We start from the raw sequence: 18,332 nt of genomic DNA on the forward strand, positions 1-18,332 counted from the left end.
AAAAAAAGACCTCGATATAAAAGGAAAATTTAAAACCAATTTATAATTTTAAATCTTTTAAAAGTATTAAATATTAAATATATGTAATATGTTAAATATTTATGAGTTTAATAACTATGCATTTCTAGTGAAAAGGAGGAAATGGGAAAAGAAGAAGGATCCACAGCACAACTAGCCTTTAGAAATTAGAATGATAGGACTAAACCAAAACTATATAGAGAAGCACGTTTCTTCCAACCACTGTACTATGTGTATGCTTTCTACTTAAAATATACATCAACAAATACATTTAACAGACGAGGTGAACAGGTAGCATGTTTTAGACAATAGAGAAACAACTAAGAACAAAAAGACCTCAGTAAAATAACTTTATCCGCAATACATGTGTCTAGTAATTTACAACAGCAATTCAAACACAGGGATTCACAAAGTAATTTATCATATTGCATCCCTCATTGCTCCTCTTGCAGCCTCCTGCTTCATCTCAGCAGCCTTACCACTGCCACGGAAGTACATATATACTTGCTGTATGCAACCAAACAAAAAGTGAACATTAACTTTGGTTATGTTCAGTCAAAGTGCTAAGTATTTCCACTTTCCAAAAATATTCAGATGTATATTCGAACCTGAATAACCCAGATACTGATCAATGTTTCAATGCAGAACAATCCAAATCCAACAAAGTAGAAAATCTACAGGAAAAATGCAAAGTAAATTATCAATCGTTTAGAAGCAGAGAATTTTCATTGAACAAGGTTTTGCTTAAAATGGTCACATGGATCGTGTGACAAATGACAATTAAACAACATGTGAGATTAATAAATAGTTCAAGACAAGCATACTTACTCCAATCACTGCATGGTCACCCACCACATCTATGGCTGACAGAATGCCTCTGTACCAAAATGAGTACATAGCACCAAGAATTAGGCCCAAAAAAATGAAAATAACACCAGCTTCTAGATAGTATTTATTTATTGTATCCTGGAATTTATTACTCTCACAAACATGGCTACCAGTTTGATTTACTTAGTCATTCTAGGATCACTTAGATTTCAGCTCTGGTAATTTAGATGTAGTATATACAAGTCCTAGATTCAAAGTCATAATTATATACAAGTCCTAAATTCAAAGTCATGTCAAATTCTATAAATCTTTTCATATATACTTTACTTTTATTTTAGAAAAAATCAACAACAAAATCCTTTCTCCTACAATGCTACATGGATCAAGCAAAGCCATTGTATACTATCAAAGACCAAGTTTTTCAGAAAGTCATTAAAAATTCCCAACCTTCATATTGCACAAGTAAAGCTGTATGTAAATAGTAAGTAATAAGCAATATTGTCATGTTAATGAAGTGTATATATACGACGTTATCGTACGTCAAGGATTTTCCTTTGAAAACTATGGGAGGAGCAACTGCAGCTAAGATACAGAATCCTAGGTGAAGCTGCAAGCACAAAGTGAATCATGATTAGTAAATTTTGTTTGAATATGAAGCAAAGCTCATATGCATAAAAGCGGAACAGTCAATTTACCAGGTAAAACAAGAAAAACCATCCAAAATTCAAAGCACTGTCAGTCCTACAAATATAACAATGGAACAAATTCAAAATCAAGAGTGTAACCAAATTACAATGATCAAAATATGCAAGCACATTTTGTTTGATTGCGCAGGATTGAAGCAGGAGGAGGGGGATTACCCAATGGAGTGACCTATTAGACCATGGGCCAAACAGTATAATATGCGTTTATTAGTTACTAGTTTATTGTTCTCATGAGCACTTCATGCAATATAATTGTCAGGACTGGACATCTCATCAAGGTCTCTTGATGGTTGATATGAAAAAATGCAATAGTATCATATTGTCAACAATAAGAGAAGACAAAAAAATAGAGGACTAAAAGCAATTAATGAACTTCTACTTTTGAAAGTAATTGAAAAATAGATAGAACGAAAACAAAATAACTACTAAGAGGAAGACTAGATACCATCCCCAAGCAAAAAAGGAATAATGTGATAGCAGAAATATATTTAAATAATAAAGTTAAATCACCCCAGTTTCATTTTGGACCCTAATAGTGGAAACCTCCAAATATGTCATACAGAAAAGCAGATAGTTTGAGTGAGTATTCTGATCAAGCAACCATATTATTAAATCACAAAAGTAGTACATATCTGCAGAGGATCTTATTCTCCTTTTTTGAGGTACAATGACAGAGTTTACATTTAAACTATGAGCACCCTCAAACTACCCAAAACCCCAAATCATTAGCCCACTACTAGAGGTTTTATACTTCTGAGATATCTGAATCTCATGGACAACAAATTTCTTCGTTTAGCTTGATATCCCACTCACTGTTGGCCAAAAATATAAAAAAACTATGACCCAATGAATAACACCATCTTTTCAGCAGAATGGAGTAACAAAACTATGTAGTTGACCTCGAAAGAGTTCTTCAACAATCAAAAAAGCTTGTTCCTTTGGTATTGATAAAAATTCAAAAGAATTAGTTCCTTTACTTATTAAAAACTTAATACAGTTACTGTTGATTTAGTTATGGACATCACTAATTGTGTTGGAAATTTTATCACAATGTTAAAGCCTCAAGGGGTTGTTCCTTTAAAACACCATAATGCTCCAGTCTCTCAAGAACAACTTTTGATCTCACACAAGTGAAGCAATATAAATAGGAAAGTTTGCAATTGCATATTGGCAAAAATTAACCAGCCTAATGCCTGTAAGTCTGGGAAATAATTACCTAAAAGCACGATATAATGGGCGATACCACAAGACATATGCTCCAGGAATTCCTGCTATGAAGTAGATAATAGCAAGAAACCATATTTTCACTCCTACAAAACAAGGACAAGTTCCATATGCATTTAATTTGTTGAGTTTATTTGGATTTTGAGCCATTCAATAACCCAGAAAAATTATTGCTTCATATCTAAACTGACCTTCTCCCTTAATCCAAGCTGAAGTGACAGCTACAATATTCCATGTGAGGCACAATGCCAATCCTGCATAATATCATTTTTCATCATCAATAGCAGATAGTATTCCATTGCACAACTTGAAGAATGCATATTATAGATACTTTATATATTATAACCATAATAAAATTAAAACAGCATCTTCACCAAGCCAAGAAAAACTCAACATAGAGTGCAATCAGCATGTCATTGACTAACTTAAGAAAACAGGTTAGTGCCAACCAGCTAGGTCAATAGTTTAAAACATTCAGACAAAACCAGTTTAACAATCACTGCCTATTCTCATACATTTCCCTACCTAAAGTCTTCAATTTTCTCACAAGCCTTTCATTTATATATTTTATGAAAGCAGGACAAAAATAAAAAAGAAAAGTATAGGAGTTCAGAAAAAAAAGATTCAGTATTGAATAAAATACTATTCCTGGTACAATCAGTAACTCAGTAATATAGATCAAAGAACAACTCCAACTAACAATGCAGCTGGCCAACTAACTCAAACAGTGGTAACTGTAACAGAAAAATGGCCAACTCCATGAGAAATAGTATTCTCTCACAAAAAGATTGCCCTGGCTAATTATTACTACAGGATCTAAAGTTTTAGTCATTGACGCCAATTAAAATCGATGTTGCAATATGCAAGGATCAAACTTTATAACATGACAGATGACACCTTTAACAACTTAAAAAAAAACAAAAAAAACTACATCAATCCAGCATTGAGTTTAAAGCACTCATAAAGTAAATCAAGTCTACAAAATTTCATACAATTTAAAAATTAATTGATACTTTATTGCACCCTTTTACATTTTAAAATAAACTATATCAATCCTACCATTAGCTTTAGAAATTAAACAAACACAGCAAAGAACAAAAACAATCATCTATTGAGAACATGCAAAGAGGAGCCTTCATACAGAATCAACTCAAGAAAGAAATGAAAGAATGAAATAATCAATGCGCATGAGACGCCCTCAAGAATGGCTTAAAAACAACTCAATGATACAAAACATATTGCAATGGAGCAAAAGATGGGATAACTTACCTAACAATGAAGTAAATGCAACATACTGCAATCTTTGAAGATGAATTGGTATTTCATTAGCAATATCATGATGGATAATTGGGAAAAATGGCGGCCAATTCTTCTCCTCAAGAACAATTCCAGCTGTAAAATAATGTAATTACACACTTGAAGAATAAAAGTAGACCAAAAAATATTTATTGTTCAAGCAAAAAGCATGAGTTCAAACTTTTTGATAAGCACCCAAGCACTTGGGGAAACCTCCCTTAAAACTCATTTTTTAACCTCTATACTGTCCATTCTTCTCTATTCTTGCACCCTATTCAGATTCTTGGAATTACAAAAACCTAACAATTTTCAAGTACAAATATAAATGAAATGTAAATTACCTCGTGCAGCAGCTTCTTCTTTCCGTCTGACTTCCTGCATTTTGATAAATTAATATATACAGAAAGACAGCTGAACTTCCAGGCATGTGAAGTTAATAAGGAATCAGTAGAGAAGGCTTCTCATATACAAAGCTAACCAAAAATAAATATAAGCAAACACATTCTAAACATACAACAGAAAACACCATAATTTGTAGAAGATAGCATTTAAGAAGATGCATAATTCAGTGGTCAGCACATCATTTAATCACAACAATTTCAGACACCCTCATAATGTCCAAACTTTAAAAAAATAATATAGCAACCACAGAATCAATTATTCGTTAAGAGAAGGTTAGAATTACAATTCATAATGCTAATAATACAAATAAAAATAAAAATAATTTGGAACAATTAACCAGATGGATGGTTAAGTTAATTAACTCAATATATAGTTTGCACATTTACTGCTGGTCTAATTAATTGTTTCTGAACAAAACATAATTTTGTTCCAGTAATTTATAAATAGTAACTCAGTCATAAATAGATATATATTCCACTGTGAATACTAGTTTTTCAGGATAAAATAATTATGTATGCAAGGGTATCAAGATTATATCATGGAGAAAAGAGGGTAAAAAGCAGAAAAGTAAAAAGAAATCAAAAGACCACAACAAAAAAAAGGATTGTTCCAGGTCCCAACCTCTGTATCAACTATTGAAACCTCAACAACAAAATGTACAAAAAGAGGTCATAAAATCGCTAACATACCTGTTCCCTTTTTCTCAATTCAGCCTCCTTGGCTTGGAGTTCCTTTTCCTTTTTTTTCAAATCCTAATGTTAAAACAAATCACAATTAGAAAACCCACAATCAATTTTCACAACACATGTAATGCATTTATATATGAAAAAGAAAGAGGTTTGGCATTTCAACAGCCTCAATTTTTATAATACATACCGTTGATGGATCAAGAGGTATATCAACTGTCGCACCAAAGCCATAGTTATAATCAGCGGGTTCAGGATTAAGAGGAGATAGCCTTGAATTTGTGGCAGGGGCAACACTTCCAGGATTCTGAAAACTTTAGAACATCAGGATCCATAAGGTGTAGGCAAGAAATTGTGAATGATTTATTTTCACCCTGGGAAAGATATGGGTAAATGGTTTCCTTTGGAACACTGAGGATTATTTTCGTTCTTACTACCTGTTTCAGCTCTATGAAAGTTCAAACCATGACAATACAGAGAGGGGCGGGGGACAAAATAAAATACGTTGGGTGATATTTATCATCAAGATTTTTTTTTTTGTGGGGCTAATTATTCTGAGAAGTGTGCCGGAGTCATTTGACATTGATTATACTTTATAAAAAGGAAGTTGATCAGGGACCCGGACATTATAGTTCAGCAAGCACAAAGATTAAAGCAGAAAATAGTTTATGACTCCTCCTACTCTGCGAACAACATCACCACTACAAGTTAGCTCACTTAAGTTGAACAAACAAGATTGTTCACTAAAGCACTTCTGGGCTATGGTCATGACCTTTAGAATCATTAAAAATAAAAGTAATGCTCACAAAATAATATGATTTACTCGGGCTTAATTAACAAACTCACTGTAGTGTAAAATGCACCCCCGCTATAACTTGATTGGCTTGATGTTTTTCCCCTTACAGCTGGTTCCTGTAAGTGTGTATACCAAATTTGAAGGATCAGGCAAGAGCATGTATTGCAAATAAATCGACACACACAATTTTACCCAGACGAAAAAATTCAAACTTTAGAGCAACTAAATATAAAACTATTCCAACTGGGGATACGATATAAATTCAAACTTCATCCATTAATTTGTCATTAGCTAGGCTCATGAAAGACTAGAAGTGGATTCTATCAGCTACCGCCACATAATTTGATCTTATCCCTTACCCTATGAATTACTTACATTTCATCTCCAATGTATCTGTATAGAGAGTACAGACAAGCACAAAAAAAAGTTTTGAAAGAGGTGCCGTTTGATCTCAATTTCAAATTAAAGCCCAAAAAATGAGCATAAAACATAAGATCCTACAAGGAAAACAAAATCATAGACAACCCAAAATCCCGTTTCTTTGGTGACATCAAATTCAAATATAGTAAGAAACAAGTCAACCGACAAACAACCACTGAGAATTCCCAACCCAAAATCCAAAACAGTAACATATCCATTATTTCCAGCTCAAACTCCACTGAACAAGACCAAGTTCAGAAAAAAGTTCATACCCAGTTAACAAAAACTCAACTTTGAGAAAGCAACACTCATGGGGAAGAGAGAAAGGGACTTACGGAGAAGGGGTTGACTTCTTCTTCGTCGAAGGGATTACTATCGTAGCGATGAGCCATTAGAGGAAGTTAACAGTGCTAACAAGAAACCCGGCTCGGAATTATAACCAGAGAATGCAAAGATCTGTTACTCTACAGAGAACAAAGCAGAAAAGGGATAAAAAAAAGAGGAAGGGGGGGTGTGTTTGGAATCTTAAAATTGGAAATATTGAAACTTGTTATGCAAGGGAAGGGAATTTGGGTGCAAAAACAACAAGACGGCAATAATGCCAGCAAATTAGACAGGAGAATGGTCTTTGGTCAGCTTCAGAGAAACAGAGACTCTGTTTTCAACGTTGCTATCATACAAATTATTTGGGGGAAAATTACTATATTTCAAAGAATTGAATGACATTGCTGAGCCTTAAACAAATGAATAAGTTGCTGATTATCGAACTTTTTATTTATTTATTTAGTATAGCTTGTACTTCTTGTGCTTACATATTCGGCTTGAGACTTTTTGTTTTTTGTTTTGAGTAATTTATGTACGAGCGTGATGTTAATTGTTAATAGATGTCATTATTTAAAAGCTCATCACATATAATAATAGAAATTAATTTTTATGTACTATCAATATAAAAAATATTTTTAAAGAAAAAAATATAAATATTATGATTGAATGATAGTGTAGTGTACAATTATTTATTGAAAAATTATACTGGTAATATATTTTAATTAAATTCATAAGAAAATCAATCTTAAATTTCATATTGGAATCATTTAATATTATATTTTTTTATTACAATGTTTATAAATATTATGTTCATACAAAAATTATTTTATACGTAGGTCCACTCCACCACTCCAAGTTGACAATGTCTCTATCATAGAACACTGTTTAGACTTTAGTCCATTTTATTGCTTAACATGAGTTTAGGAGCATTTAAATTATGAGAAATAATTATTTTTAACATATTTTAAACAAAATATTAAAAATAATCGATTTTTTAAATAATTTAATTCAAATACGTATATATTGAGTTAATTGACTATTAAGTAGACCATCATCAAATTTCTACATCCAAAGTTAATCTATTCAAAATATCAATGTCCGTTAAAGTGTTAAACCCAGTCATGGTCACGCTCTAAAGACTTACGTAAATAAATATTTTCCAGATTACTTCAAGTTGATTGATGAATTTAAAAGGTCTATCTTATATTCTTACCTTGGTTAAAAATAATAGTTAATAAATTTTCTTTTGTATAAATGCGTAGTGTAATGGTTTTTAGCAACAAGCTAAATTTTTAAATCTTGATTCCGTATAATCTTTAGAGTTTTAAAACCGGTTGCTATGTCTTCTCAGTTCTCAGTGGAGATGCTAAGTGTTTGTTGTTGCAAACTTGCAATTGCAACTCTTAGGGATGCTGAAACACCTTTTTTTTCTTCTTCAATTAAATATTCTTTCGTTACGATATTTTCGTAAGAAAATGAATTCAAAATGTCTGCAGCATATTCGAAATAAATAATTCAAGAGTATTAGGTACCTATACCAAATCCTCAGAGTCTGCTTTATATAATATTACAGTCCAACTACTACTTTTTCGTTCTTATCATTATGTAATTTTATTCATGCTTGTGTATTTTTTCAGGGTCTTCTGTATCTTTTGCTGAGATTTTTATAACTTAAAAAGATTGAGTACTTAATTGAGAAAACAAAAATTGCTGATAAAAAATTGAGAAAACATAAATTCTGAAAAATAATATTTTTAAGTTTCATTAAAAAGATGATAAGAAAAATTATTACTTTAAAACACACTGAACTAATTACTAAATGCCCACCGAATTCCACTTTGTTTAATGAATAAAAAATCAGCTTCTACCTCAGCGTAATCTTAAAAATATAAATACCTCATCTCAGCAAACGGAAATTGTGTATGTTTGTATGCTTGTGAATATGAAGGTAGTTAATTTTTGTATGTTTTTAGTTTAAATTCAAGGAAGGATCCATCAAAAGTGAATTGTGAATAGAAAAAAAAAAAAAAAAACTCATAGGCGACTCTATGGAAGACAAAAAAATAGACGGGATACATTGCAATGTTTGAACTTTTACACCTTTGCAAGTTATATATATATATATATATATATATATATATATATATATATATATATATAACAAGAGGACTAGAATATTAGTTTTATTAGTAAAAAAAATTAAATTTGTGACTTTTTTCTTCTTCTTTTGACCATTTAAGTTACCTTATATTTTCCTGCACCTTTGCAAGTTGAACCTAGCAATTAAATCTTCTGCTAAAGATATTTGCATTGATTTTACCATCTAACTAACGAGTTTTGCATATGTTCCAAACTCTTAATTATTTCAGTTCATTCTTCAGCATACTTATTTAAATATCACAAACGTTATCCTCCCGGAATATATGAGTCAGAGTATAATGCCTAATGTTTTATACTACTTCTCTTTTTAATAAATATATAATTATTATATATATGCTAAAATAGCCTCATTGTGGCATGAATCATATGATGTTGCACGCCTGCACCACAGTACATCCAATTGGCTAAATATTTTTAGTATTATTTTATATTCACCTATTGACTATTTAACTATTAAATTTTGGTAATAATATATTTTAAACTTGAATACTTCCTTAAGTTCCAAGAAATAATAAACCAATAGTTAAAATGATCTAGTACCTTGATTTATATTTGACCTTCTAAAAACTAAATTAGATGTTTAAAAAAATGGAATAAAATGGTGGTTTAATTGGAAGTCAAATTCTATTTTTTTGTGTTACATAAAATATTATACTCCATTTTTTTTCAATTGACATTTTAGCAGATTTTTTTTATTTCATTTTAATTACCCTTTTATAATATTAATGAACTATTATTTTTCTCTAATTCCACCCATAACAATTAATTAATGTGCATTTTTAGAAAAATTAATTACTATAAAACAAGGAAATAAAAAAAAGGTTAACAATTTTCATAAATATTGAAACATTGATCGTGTGTTTTAAATCTTGTATCACAAGATTAAATAGGAAATAAAAACAACAGCAAGATCTATAGTTGTTTGTTCTATTTACTTGGCTGAAATTGCAAAGTTGTCAAGTCTTTGGTTCAAACTAAAAATCAAAATAATTGGGAACGATTAACCACCAACATTGACAGGCCGCCACACAAACGTGCCCTCTACGCTTTTTTGATGTTCTTCTAGATGTTGAAGCTGTGTTCATTTTTTTTTCTACAAAAAGGACGAACAAATTTATCTTCATTTTTTTTATTAAAACAATTAGAATAGGAAAAAAAATAAAGACTAATTCCTTTCACACCAATACTATGAGTAAAAAGTCAATGCCTTGAGTTGAAAGTCCAAGTCATGCTAGCAATCTGTTATTAATACATTGTGACGAAGGTTCTTGATATGTCTAACTTAATTGTAATTGAGAAATACCCGCAACTAAATGAAACTTATTTTTTATTCTTAAAATTTTAATAATAGTTTTCAGTTAACCACCACTGCTTAAATTTACAAGTTTTCCAATTCTAATTGCTCTAAGGAAATACCATCTAAGTAACATAAAACCAAATAGAAGTGTTTAAAAACAACCAAAACCTAATCCACAGCAAGTGCCACCAACTCCGATTCATAAATACACATTGTATTATCTTAAAAATAAAATGGGACCATAGACCACCAAAACCATCACATGATGGCAAACTCTTACCTTTTGATCCGTAACTAAGTTGCATATATGGTGATTAATTAGTAAATGCATTTAAACACGTAGGTAGGGGGTTGCAACTCGCAAAGAGAGAGGGGTACTAAGAAAGTCCGAACCATAACAAGATAATATAAAGAAGAAAAACTCTCTATTTTTTTCCTTTTCAAAATTGAATGAATTTTTACTCATCTACACAAACTAAATTATGCCTATAAATAAAAGGTAATGCCCTGTGAATGAAACTGTAAGATATGCAACAGAGTTAAATATTGTTCTTAGCAAGGCGTTGCGTGTCACGCCATTTTCTTATGCGTCTTTGGTCACTCTTAAATGGATCAACCCAGTTTTTGTCTGCACCAATGGCTTTATTCCAACGCTCTTTGAAGATTTCAAATTCCCATGTCGATTGCCTTCTTATCTGCTCAATCCATACGTTAAGATATAAACACAGTGAATGCAAGTTACTCTTTGGTCAATGCCACAACAACTAACTGGTTTTGAAAGTAAGCTTCAAAGCCTCACCTCAGTTCGCACATCAATTCCTACTCCACCTTGTTTCTGCTTAGGAAAGGATAGAAAATCAACACTAAAGTGAATACTAGCATCATTAGGATTGTTAATGAAATAAGATAAGATTACAGACAAGAATCACAGAATGTCATTAAAACTATACCATAGTTGTCCTTTGTAGTTTCGAAACCTGCAGAGAAAGAAACAAAAATCACAGACATGAAGCAAATGATAAACAACAAACTACTAAAAATGGTAGAATAATCCCTTTCCCACATCCTCAGCTAATTGCAAGAAAATTATTAAATCTAATTGATAAATTGAGATCAACAATACAAGAATGGCTATCTTAATTATTTAACAATTTCCAAACCATTTAAACATCTCAAATACTCAACATGCATAAAAAAATGGTTTTGTTGTCAAGGATTAAAAGTTTTTTTATTGAGAAAGAAAATAAATCTGAGAGCTAATGTTAATCAAACTGTAAAAGATATGGTAAATTTTGGGAGGTAAGATCAAATAGATAATAATATCTAATCCATATTTGGTAACAGAATAGCAAACAACACAGGCTTTACTAGTGGTATAACTAAAGCCACAAATTTGTCCAGACAAATCAATATAGAGCAAAAGGAACACTATTTTGTACATAACGGAATGATAAGTAACAAACAATGTTTGTTCTTATGTTTAGGGTCATAAGGAATTTTTTTTCTGTAAAGTAGGAGTGGTAGCATATACAAGAGTATCTTCAAGTTACAACTACTGAATATTGAATAATACCATGTTGGAGCACTTACGCTATACTTTGGCTTGCAGTGACACAATAAAAAATGAATTCCAACATTATGAAATGAGAAGGCATATACCTTTGTCATTCTGTGACCACTCCCCCCCAGAGTTTGTATTCCCTTGTGAAAAACATATTCGCTGTCAACAACTCCCACCTTTTTAGTTCGATCTCCCTAGAAAAATGACATTGATCTCATAATGATACTTGTCATGCAGAAATGGTGGCAAAAAAAGTAAGGGCAGAACAGCCAGCCAAGTATACAAATGATAAATTGAATAGATCAACACATGACACATTCCGAATTTGCATGCTAGTGACGTAGCATGAGAATGTGCAAAAGAATATTCAATAACTATATCTCTTGTAAGAGGCAGTAGTAACTGCCCAACATCATATAACTAGGGTACTAGAAACTAGGGCAAAAGTTTTTTAGCTTAGCACAGGAAAGATCACTGCAGCATTGGTGGACACCATACACATGATTGGCAATCACTACCAAGAAGCAAAAAACAGAGTTGCATGTCAATGAGAATCGTAAAGACAAGTGCCATCATGGTAAAAGGAAATAAAGAGGGAAAAAATTGTGACCACCAAAAATGTCCAGAGAATGCATATTTCTCACCTGTGCACAATATCCTAGCTTCATATCAACTCCCCATCCATGGACAAGGTCATTCTGGAGAAAATACAAGTGATACTGATGAGACAATACTGAACACCAACATAATGGACTATTTGATCTATTAGTAATCTATAAGAAAAATAGATTTCTAAAAATTTCATCAAGACAAGGTCAAACTTCACTAGGAACTCAGGAAGCCCACCAAAACAAAATGCAAGCAAATCAAGAGAATCAGAAAAAAATTCTTTACAGCAGCCAAAGCCAAACCTCATTTCAGAAAACCTATTTGCATTTTGGTAACTTGAAAAACTGACCCAACTGAAAAAAACAATAATAAAACTTTGGACAAAATATTGAAGTTGTCCACAGTAAGTACCACACAATAGTACAGTTGGAAGAAACAAAAGTTTTGGAAAAGTTTGAAAGGCTTCTTCAATGTGTAGTTGGAACTTAGATTTAATATTCCTATGAACCATGGAAGTAATATTACCTGTATAAGATGCCAAGTGCAGTACCAGGCAGATTGAGAGAAAACAGGAGCCATACCTTCCACAAACCTACACAAGTTGTTTTGAAGTTCTGTGTCATTCACAACACAACAAGCATGCCAAGATTTATCATAAATCGCCACAAAGGAATTTGTCTTATCATATTTCTTGTGATGCTTTCAGAAGTCCAGAGAAAGAAAACATAGTATATTATAAGGTAATCAACTAAAACATAACAAAACCAACAGCATTTTTCATCCTCTGACATAATTAAAGAGACAATTCCAGTATAGCATCATTTCAACTTCAACATGAGGGCACCCAAAGCAATTCGAAGATAACATTCTCAAAAAGCAATCTTGCAGAAAGACCTAGTTATAGGTTGCATCATTCCATATATTTCTATGAATCACTCTATTCAATCATATTTTGCACTATCATCCTAGAAGCACCTAACAATAAAAAAACAAAAAAATATTATAGTGACTAACAAAATAAAAGAAATGAGTCATCCATGGCTGACATGAAACAGAACATAAGACAGTAGCACATGTCCCTTTTACCTAAGAAAATAATCGTTAAAACAGCATCATCTACATGATAGACATACTTGCCTTTGATATAACTCAGTTGGCCTCACAGTGATTTGCTTTGATTTTGTTATTAAATCAAAACTTTTGAGTCGACAATAAGCTATTTTTTCCTAATTACAATATAAATACAGGCTTAAATGAACTTTGGAAGAAATTTAAACATATCCTGCCAACTTGATGGTCGATGGAGGGACGATAAAATGCATCAACAAGATCTGGCACAAACATCTTGAAATATTACACAGCTATAACAGGATCAGAGAAAGCAACAGCTACCCAGTGCACGGCGGTCCCTCACTTAAATCTGAACACCTTGTACTGCCTCTGCGTTCATAGACTCTTCTGCTTCAATGAAAACATCAAGGTAAGTACAATAAGCATTGTTTAGCAAGTGCTTATGGATAGGCTAACAAAAAATCACCTATGAAATTTCTTGGTTCTAGCTCTAATTGTAATTCTATGGTGTATCTCTGTTGAATTTGGGTCAAGAGCTGGTTGAGATATCTCCAAACCTTCTCTCTTTATAATTTCAACATATCTGCAAAAAAAAAAAAAGAAGCCCGTGTTAATTCTTTCTTTGATTTGATGAGACAAAAGTTGTAAGAGATGTTACTGACTAGTCTTACAATTAGAACAGGTTTAAGAATATAAACCCAACAAAAAACCTCTTTTGTCTGTTACCACCCCTGACAAGCAAAGATTTCTTAGCAACCTAATGTAAGCTTAACAAACCTAATAAGGATAATATAATCTTATAATGTATGGCAGAAAATTCAAAGTCAATTTTCATTCAGCTATCAAATTTTAAAATGGAAAAAAATAAAAATAAACTAACATATCATCATGTAATCAAATAAAATTGGATTCTTTTTTTCATAAAATTAACACCAGTATTGCATATTCCTGCTAGCCTATATCAAGGCAGACTGCACACATATATCAAAATAGTAGCAGCAGTAGGAAAGCAAAGAGGCATCCTTAATACCTTGAAGGTGAAAAATGCTCCACACCTAGATCCTCATCCCAGAGAAAGATATAATCATAAATAGACACTATATCTGGATGTAGAAACCTTTTTGCAAACCACCTGACAAAAAACTCATGAATTAATATGTAAGTTCGAAAAAAAAATCAACTACATATATAAGTGAGTATGCATACAAAAGAATATAAAATTAGTAATAAAACTACAAATCTTGGGAAACTATCACAAGAGAACCAGCAGTCTGATATGTGCAGAGTTACAACATACTGAATACAGATACCATAACAAAACCATGTTAAAAGAGCCTGGGGTGAAGCAGTGATACATTGCCCAATTCATCATATATAACCAGAAGATAGCTAATCCCATAGCCTTTCCTAGGCATTAACATGATATTGTTAAATGATACATTTTCAGTTTCAGTGGTGGTTCCCAACAGAAAAATGGGAAAAAAAACTAAGACTTTGATTTTAATACATTGAGAGCAGCCAAAATGTTTACCAAATTTCGTTGGCACTTACATAGCCTAACCAGCTCATCCTGAGTCAAAGAGACATTTTGATTTTCAAAAAATCATTTACTTAATGAAGATATAATATGCCTCATTTATTTATTATTACAGTTTCCTCAAAATAATTAAAGCAAACTCCCTTAAATGAACATACTTCAGAGGAAAAAAAAAGACATTAGGATGACAGGTCTCATACTTACCACTTTGTTTGATTCCGAGCAATAATGTGTATGGCCTTGCTACTCCAGTCAAGATTCCACCATCCATCCACATTGCCATCATAATGGAATAAAATAATTGTGAAGTTTTCTTGAAGAAACTGAAATAAATGAAATAGTTAAAGAATGTTGATTCAAATAATTTGAATAATCTAAGCTGTCATCAAAAATACCTTTTGCACCATAGCATCAACATTCTGCTTTTGTTTAATACCAACTGGAACTGCCAGTAAGTTAGAGTTAGAGTAAACAGCCTGCAATTTCATAAACAACCCCAAACAATCATTACAAATTCCCAAATTTAACCTATCATCTGACAGTTTCAATAAAACCAAAATATAGAAGAATAATGCAAAAAAATTCTGACCTTTGATCTTGAACTACTTCTTGACCATAATGGTCTTAACTCCAAATCTGAATTATCATGTATTATACCTCGTGGCAAGCCTTTCAACTTCCCATAAGTTGAAGGATACACCTGCACCAACAAGTTCAAAATATTTATCCAAGTTACAAAATCATATTAGGCAAGAATTGTGAAACAGACAGGTTCATCACAAATTTTGAAAGCAATCGTTGCCATCATTTACTATAACCAGCAGGGTGTTTGTAAAGCATCAAAGATCAAACCTAGAAAAAAGAGAATCAGAAAGCTACTTGGTCTAGTAATCTAACATTATAGATTTTACCTTTGGTTGTCCCCAGAAACTCCATTTTTTGTCAATCTGATAGTGGCAAATGATAAACAGAAAAGGAGGGGAAATTAAGTTAGAACACTCAGCACAAGAATATGGTCATTTAACAATGCTTTATTGACATGGTTATAGGACTCAGGATAAAGCAGTACCAATTCCTCTTTAATAAGATGATAAATTGCTAAGTATCAATTAGCCAGACATTTAATGAACATTTTGGCCCTTTCTTATGACATACATGCAACGATAGCCCAAAGAATTCAACCGATCTCGTACCTCTTCTTGGTGATACTGATACTTTGTGGTTCTATACACAATGAATAACATTATCGTGCACAAAACTGCCAGAAAAGGCAGATGTTTCATCTTGAAACTTGATTTACCCTGACCAAAAAACTACTGTTACAACAATGATGTTACACATGAATCTTAAGAGCTAAATAATGTTTTACAACAAACTCCCCTAACAAAATCCAAAGTAATGAGATTAGATGAAAAGAGGACAGACCCCATCAGACAATCCACTCTTTTTTCTCATCAGCCATCTCAATGATTTGATAGACGTCATAGAAATTTGAATCTTTTATTCGGTCCTCATAAAAAACTGCTTGCTCTGACATAAATAAAGCATTAGAATTTAGAAGCTATTTCAAGCCAATGCTTAACATATTAGTTCCTCAATAACATTGCATAATTTGGCATCAATAACAAATCCGACTGATCAAAACAACGAAATTTGAAGTTACGATAATCTATGTTCTTCAACACCACAAAATATATAGGCATAGAAAACTATCATGCCCTAAAAAATATACTATAGTACACGCACAGACATATAAATTGAAAAAAAAAAAAAAAAGTAACGATTGCCTTTGAGCTCAATTGCTGGACACTACCTAAGGTCCAAAACAGAAAACACATTATTGCAAAACTGAATTACCTTCATTCATGTGTAAAACCAGGCAGCCAGAACACTAACTATATTTTGTGCAAAAGGAGACATTATGCATGGGAAATGTGATAACTGACCCAAAAAAAAAAAAGAGATAATATTTGTGGATTGAAGAAAGGGAAACACATGCTTAGAATATTAGCGATGATGGAAAGAACACGCCCCAGCTTGCTAAATCCACGCACCAACCAAACTTGTAGATAAAATATACCAAAAACAACGCTCAAATAAAGCAACCCGAGCAATCTCCGAAACTGTCGTCAATGACTTACAACATAAGCACCAAGGATCACGGAAACACAACTGCAAACCTTGGAATTTCCCCCAAGTACAAGGATCACATGAAAAAATTGTAAAAACGCGCAGCGGTACAAAACAGTGTACTACACTTGGAACCAAAAGTCCTTCGTTCACAAACAACAAACCCCATTAGTTTCCTCCCCATAGAAATTAAACAGAGATATAAAATAAAATAAAAAGAGGAGTAAAAATAACTCCCACCGATAAAAACAGAGGAAACAACAACTCAGTCAGATCTAACCCTCTCCACACGTTATTTTTTGTCTTTCGAAGAAGAGTAAAGTTTCACTTTAACTCCAAAATTTTAAAAACACAAAAATTAAAATACTTGACTGGTAAAACTGGCAACACGATTGAAGATTTTCCAGCATCTTTTTACACCCCAGATCTTCCCTTGGAGACCCAGAAGAGTAAAAGACAAGAGCAAGCCAAGGAAGAGAGAAAGGGAAGGGAAGAACCTCAAAAACTTAAATGGACAGCTTGAAAAGGCTGAAAGCAACAAACTTTGAAGATCACATGAGATACCGAGAACGGTGGCAGCTGAAGCGGCGAACCCCAGATGAAAATAAAAGAAACAGTATCAATGCATAGAGAGAGAGCGCGCACAGAAGACAACAAAAGAAAAGAGAAGATGAAGATGTTAAAAGGAGAACCTGAACAAATGAATGCATGCGTGTCTGTTGACTGATGATAAAGAAATGTAGAGCTTGATGATGATGACAAGTGCAATGTCTTGTTCTCACTCACTCACTCGTGTCAATTCCTCCTCTTCTCATCCAAAACCAAAACCAAACCTTTATCAGTCCCACCTGCTAACACCATCTATGTCGTTACTCTTCACTACAGTACTACTTTACTTGCTCTAATCACACCGTCACTTTCGCTCTCTGTCTCACTCTCACTTCTCCCTCTTTTCCTTCTTCTGTAAAAATTAGAAAGATATTTAAGCCTAATAAATACATATCAACTGTATAAAGTTAATAACCAAATTAGTAACCATTTGATTTGTAAGTCCTGACCTCTTCTTACTTAGCTCTGAGGTTTTGTTTTGTGTCGTGTTAGTAATTATTTATCCCTTTTAAAATTTATTTAATTTTTTTTATAATCATTTATTGTAAAAAATATAAATCACATAAAAAAAATACCAGCTTTAATGAGTTTTCGTTGAATTTAAGTCAATTCGTAAAATTTTGCTGAATATCAATAAGATTGTGGTAAGTATATTGTTCG

The 18,332-nt window shown here is 32.3% G+C and overlaps 2 protein-coding genes across 7 annotated transcripts; both read right to left on the reverse strand.

Moving 5' to 3' along the window:
• Positions 1 to 227: 227 nt before the first annotated feature.
• On the reverse strand, positions 228 to 7,118 carry LOC100777657 (secretory carrier-associated membrane protein). Its single transcript, XM_003545811.5, has 13 exons — positions 6,710 to 7,118; positions 6,005 to 6,070; positions 5,349 to 5,465; positions 5,162 to 5,224; positions 4,412 to 4,445; positions 4,044 to 4,166; positions 2,966 to 3,028; positions 2,767 to 2,860; positions 1,542 to 1,587; positions 1,386 to 1,453; positions 847 to 895; positions 627 to 692; positions 228 to 525 (listed from the first exon to the last, which is right to left on the reverse strand). The coding sequence occupies exons 1-13, from the start codon at positions 6,764 to 6,766 to the stop codon at positions 439 to 441; spliced, it is 933 nt and encodes a 310-aa protein (XP_003545859.1). The 5' UTR covers positions 6,767 to 7,118; the 3' UTR covers positions 228 to 438.
• A 3,445-nt stretch (positions 7,119 to 10,563) lies between these two features.
• On the reverse strand, positions 10,564 to 18,038 carry LOC100778191 (uncharacterized). 6 transcript variants are annotated; one of them, XM_014768056.2, is made up of 17 exons: positions 17,756 to 18,038; positions 17,561 to 17,642; positions 16,359 to 16,463; positions 16,127 to 16,234; positions 15,845 to 15,880; positions 15,523 to 15,633; positions 15,329 to 15,409; positions 15,138 to 15,256; positions 14,427 to 14,528; positions 13,863 to 13,979; positions 13,718 to 13,783; positions 12,851 to 12,917; positions 12,361 to 12,414; positions 11,815 to 11,910; positions 11,106 to 11,132; positions 10,955 to 10,990; positions 10,564 to 10,850 (listed from the first exon to the last, which is right to left on the reverse strand). In XM_014768056.2, the coding sequence occupies exons 3-17, from the start codon at positions 16,416 to 16,418 to the stop codon at positions 10,695 to 10,697; spliced, it is 1,236 nt and encodes a 411-aa protein (XP_014623542.1). In that variant the 5' UTR covers positions 16,419 to 16,463; positions 17,561 to 17,642; positions 17,756 to 18,038; the 3' UTR covers positions 10,564 to 10,694. The 6 variants fall into 6 exon arrangements, 5 of the variants coding, with proteins under 5 accessions (XP_014623542.1, XP_006597402.1, XP_006597404.1 ...); XM_006597339.4 differs by having other exon boundaries at positions 10,955 to 10,993; XM_006597341.4 differs by adding an exon at positions 16,791 to 16,874 and having other exon boundaries at positions 10,955 to 10,993; positions 17,561 to 18,027.
• Between the last annotated feature and the right edge of the window lie 294 nt (positions 18,039 to 18,332).

Source organism: Glycine max, chromosome 15 (assembly GCF_000004515.6).
Source record: "Glycine max cultivar Williams 82 chromosome 15, Glycine_max_v4.0, whole genome shotgun sequence".
In the NCBI taxonomy this organism is placed as follows: domain Eukaryota; kingdom Viridiplantae; phylum Streptophyta; class Magnoliopsida; order Fabales; family Fabaceae; genus Glycine; species Glycine max.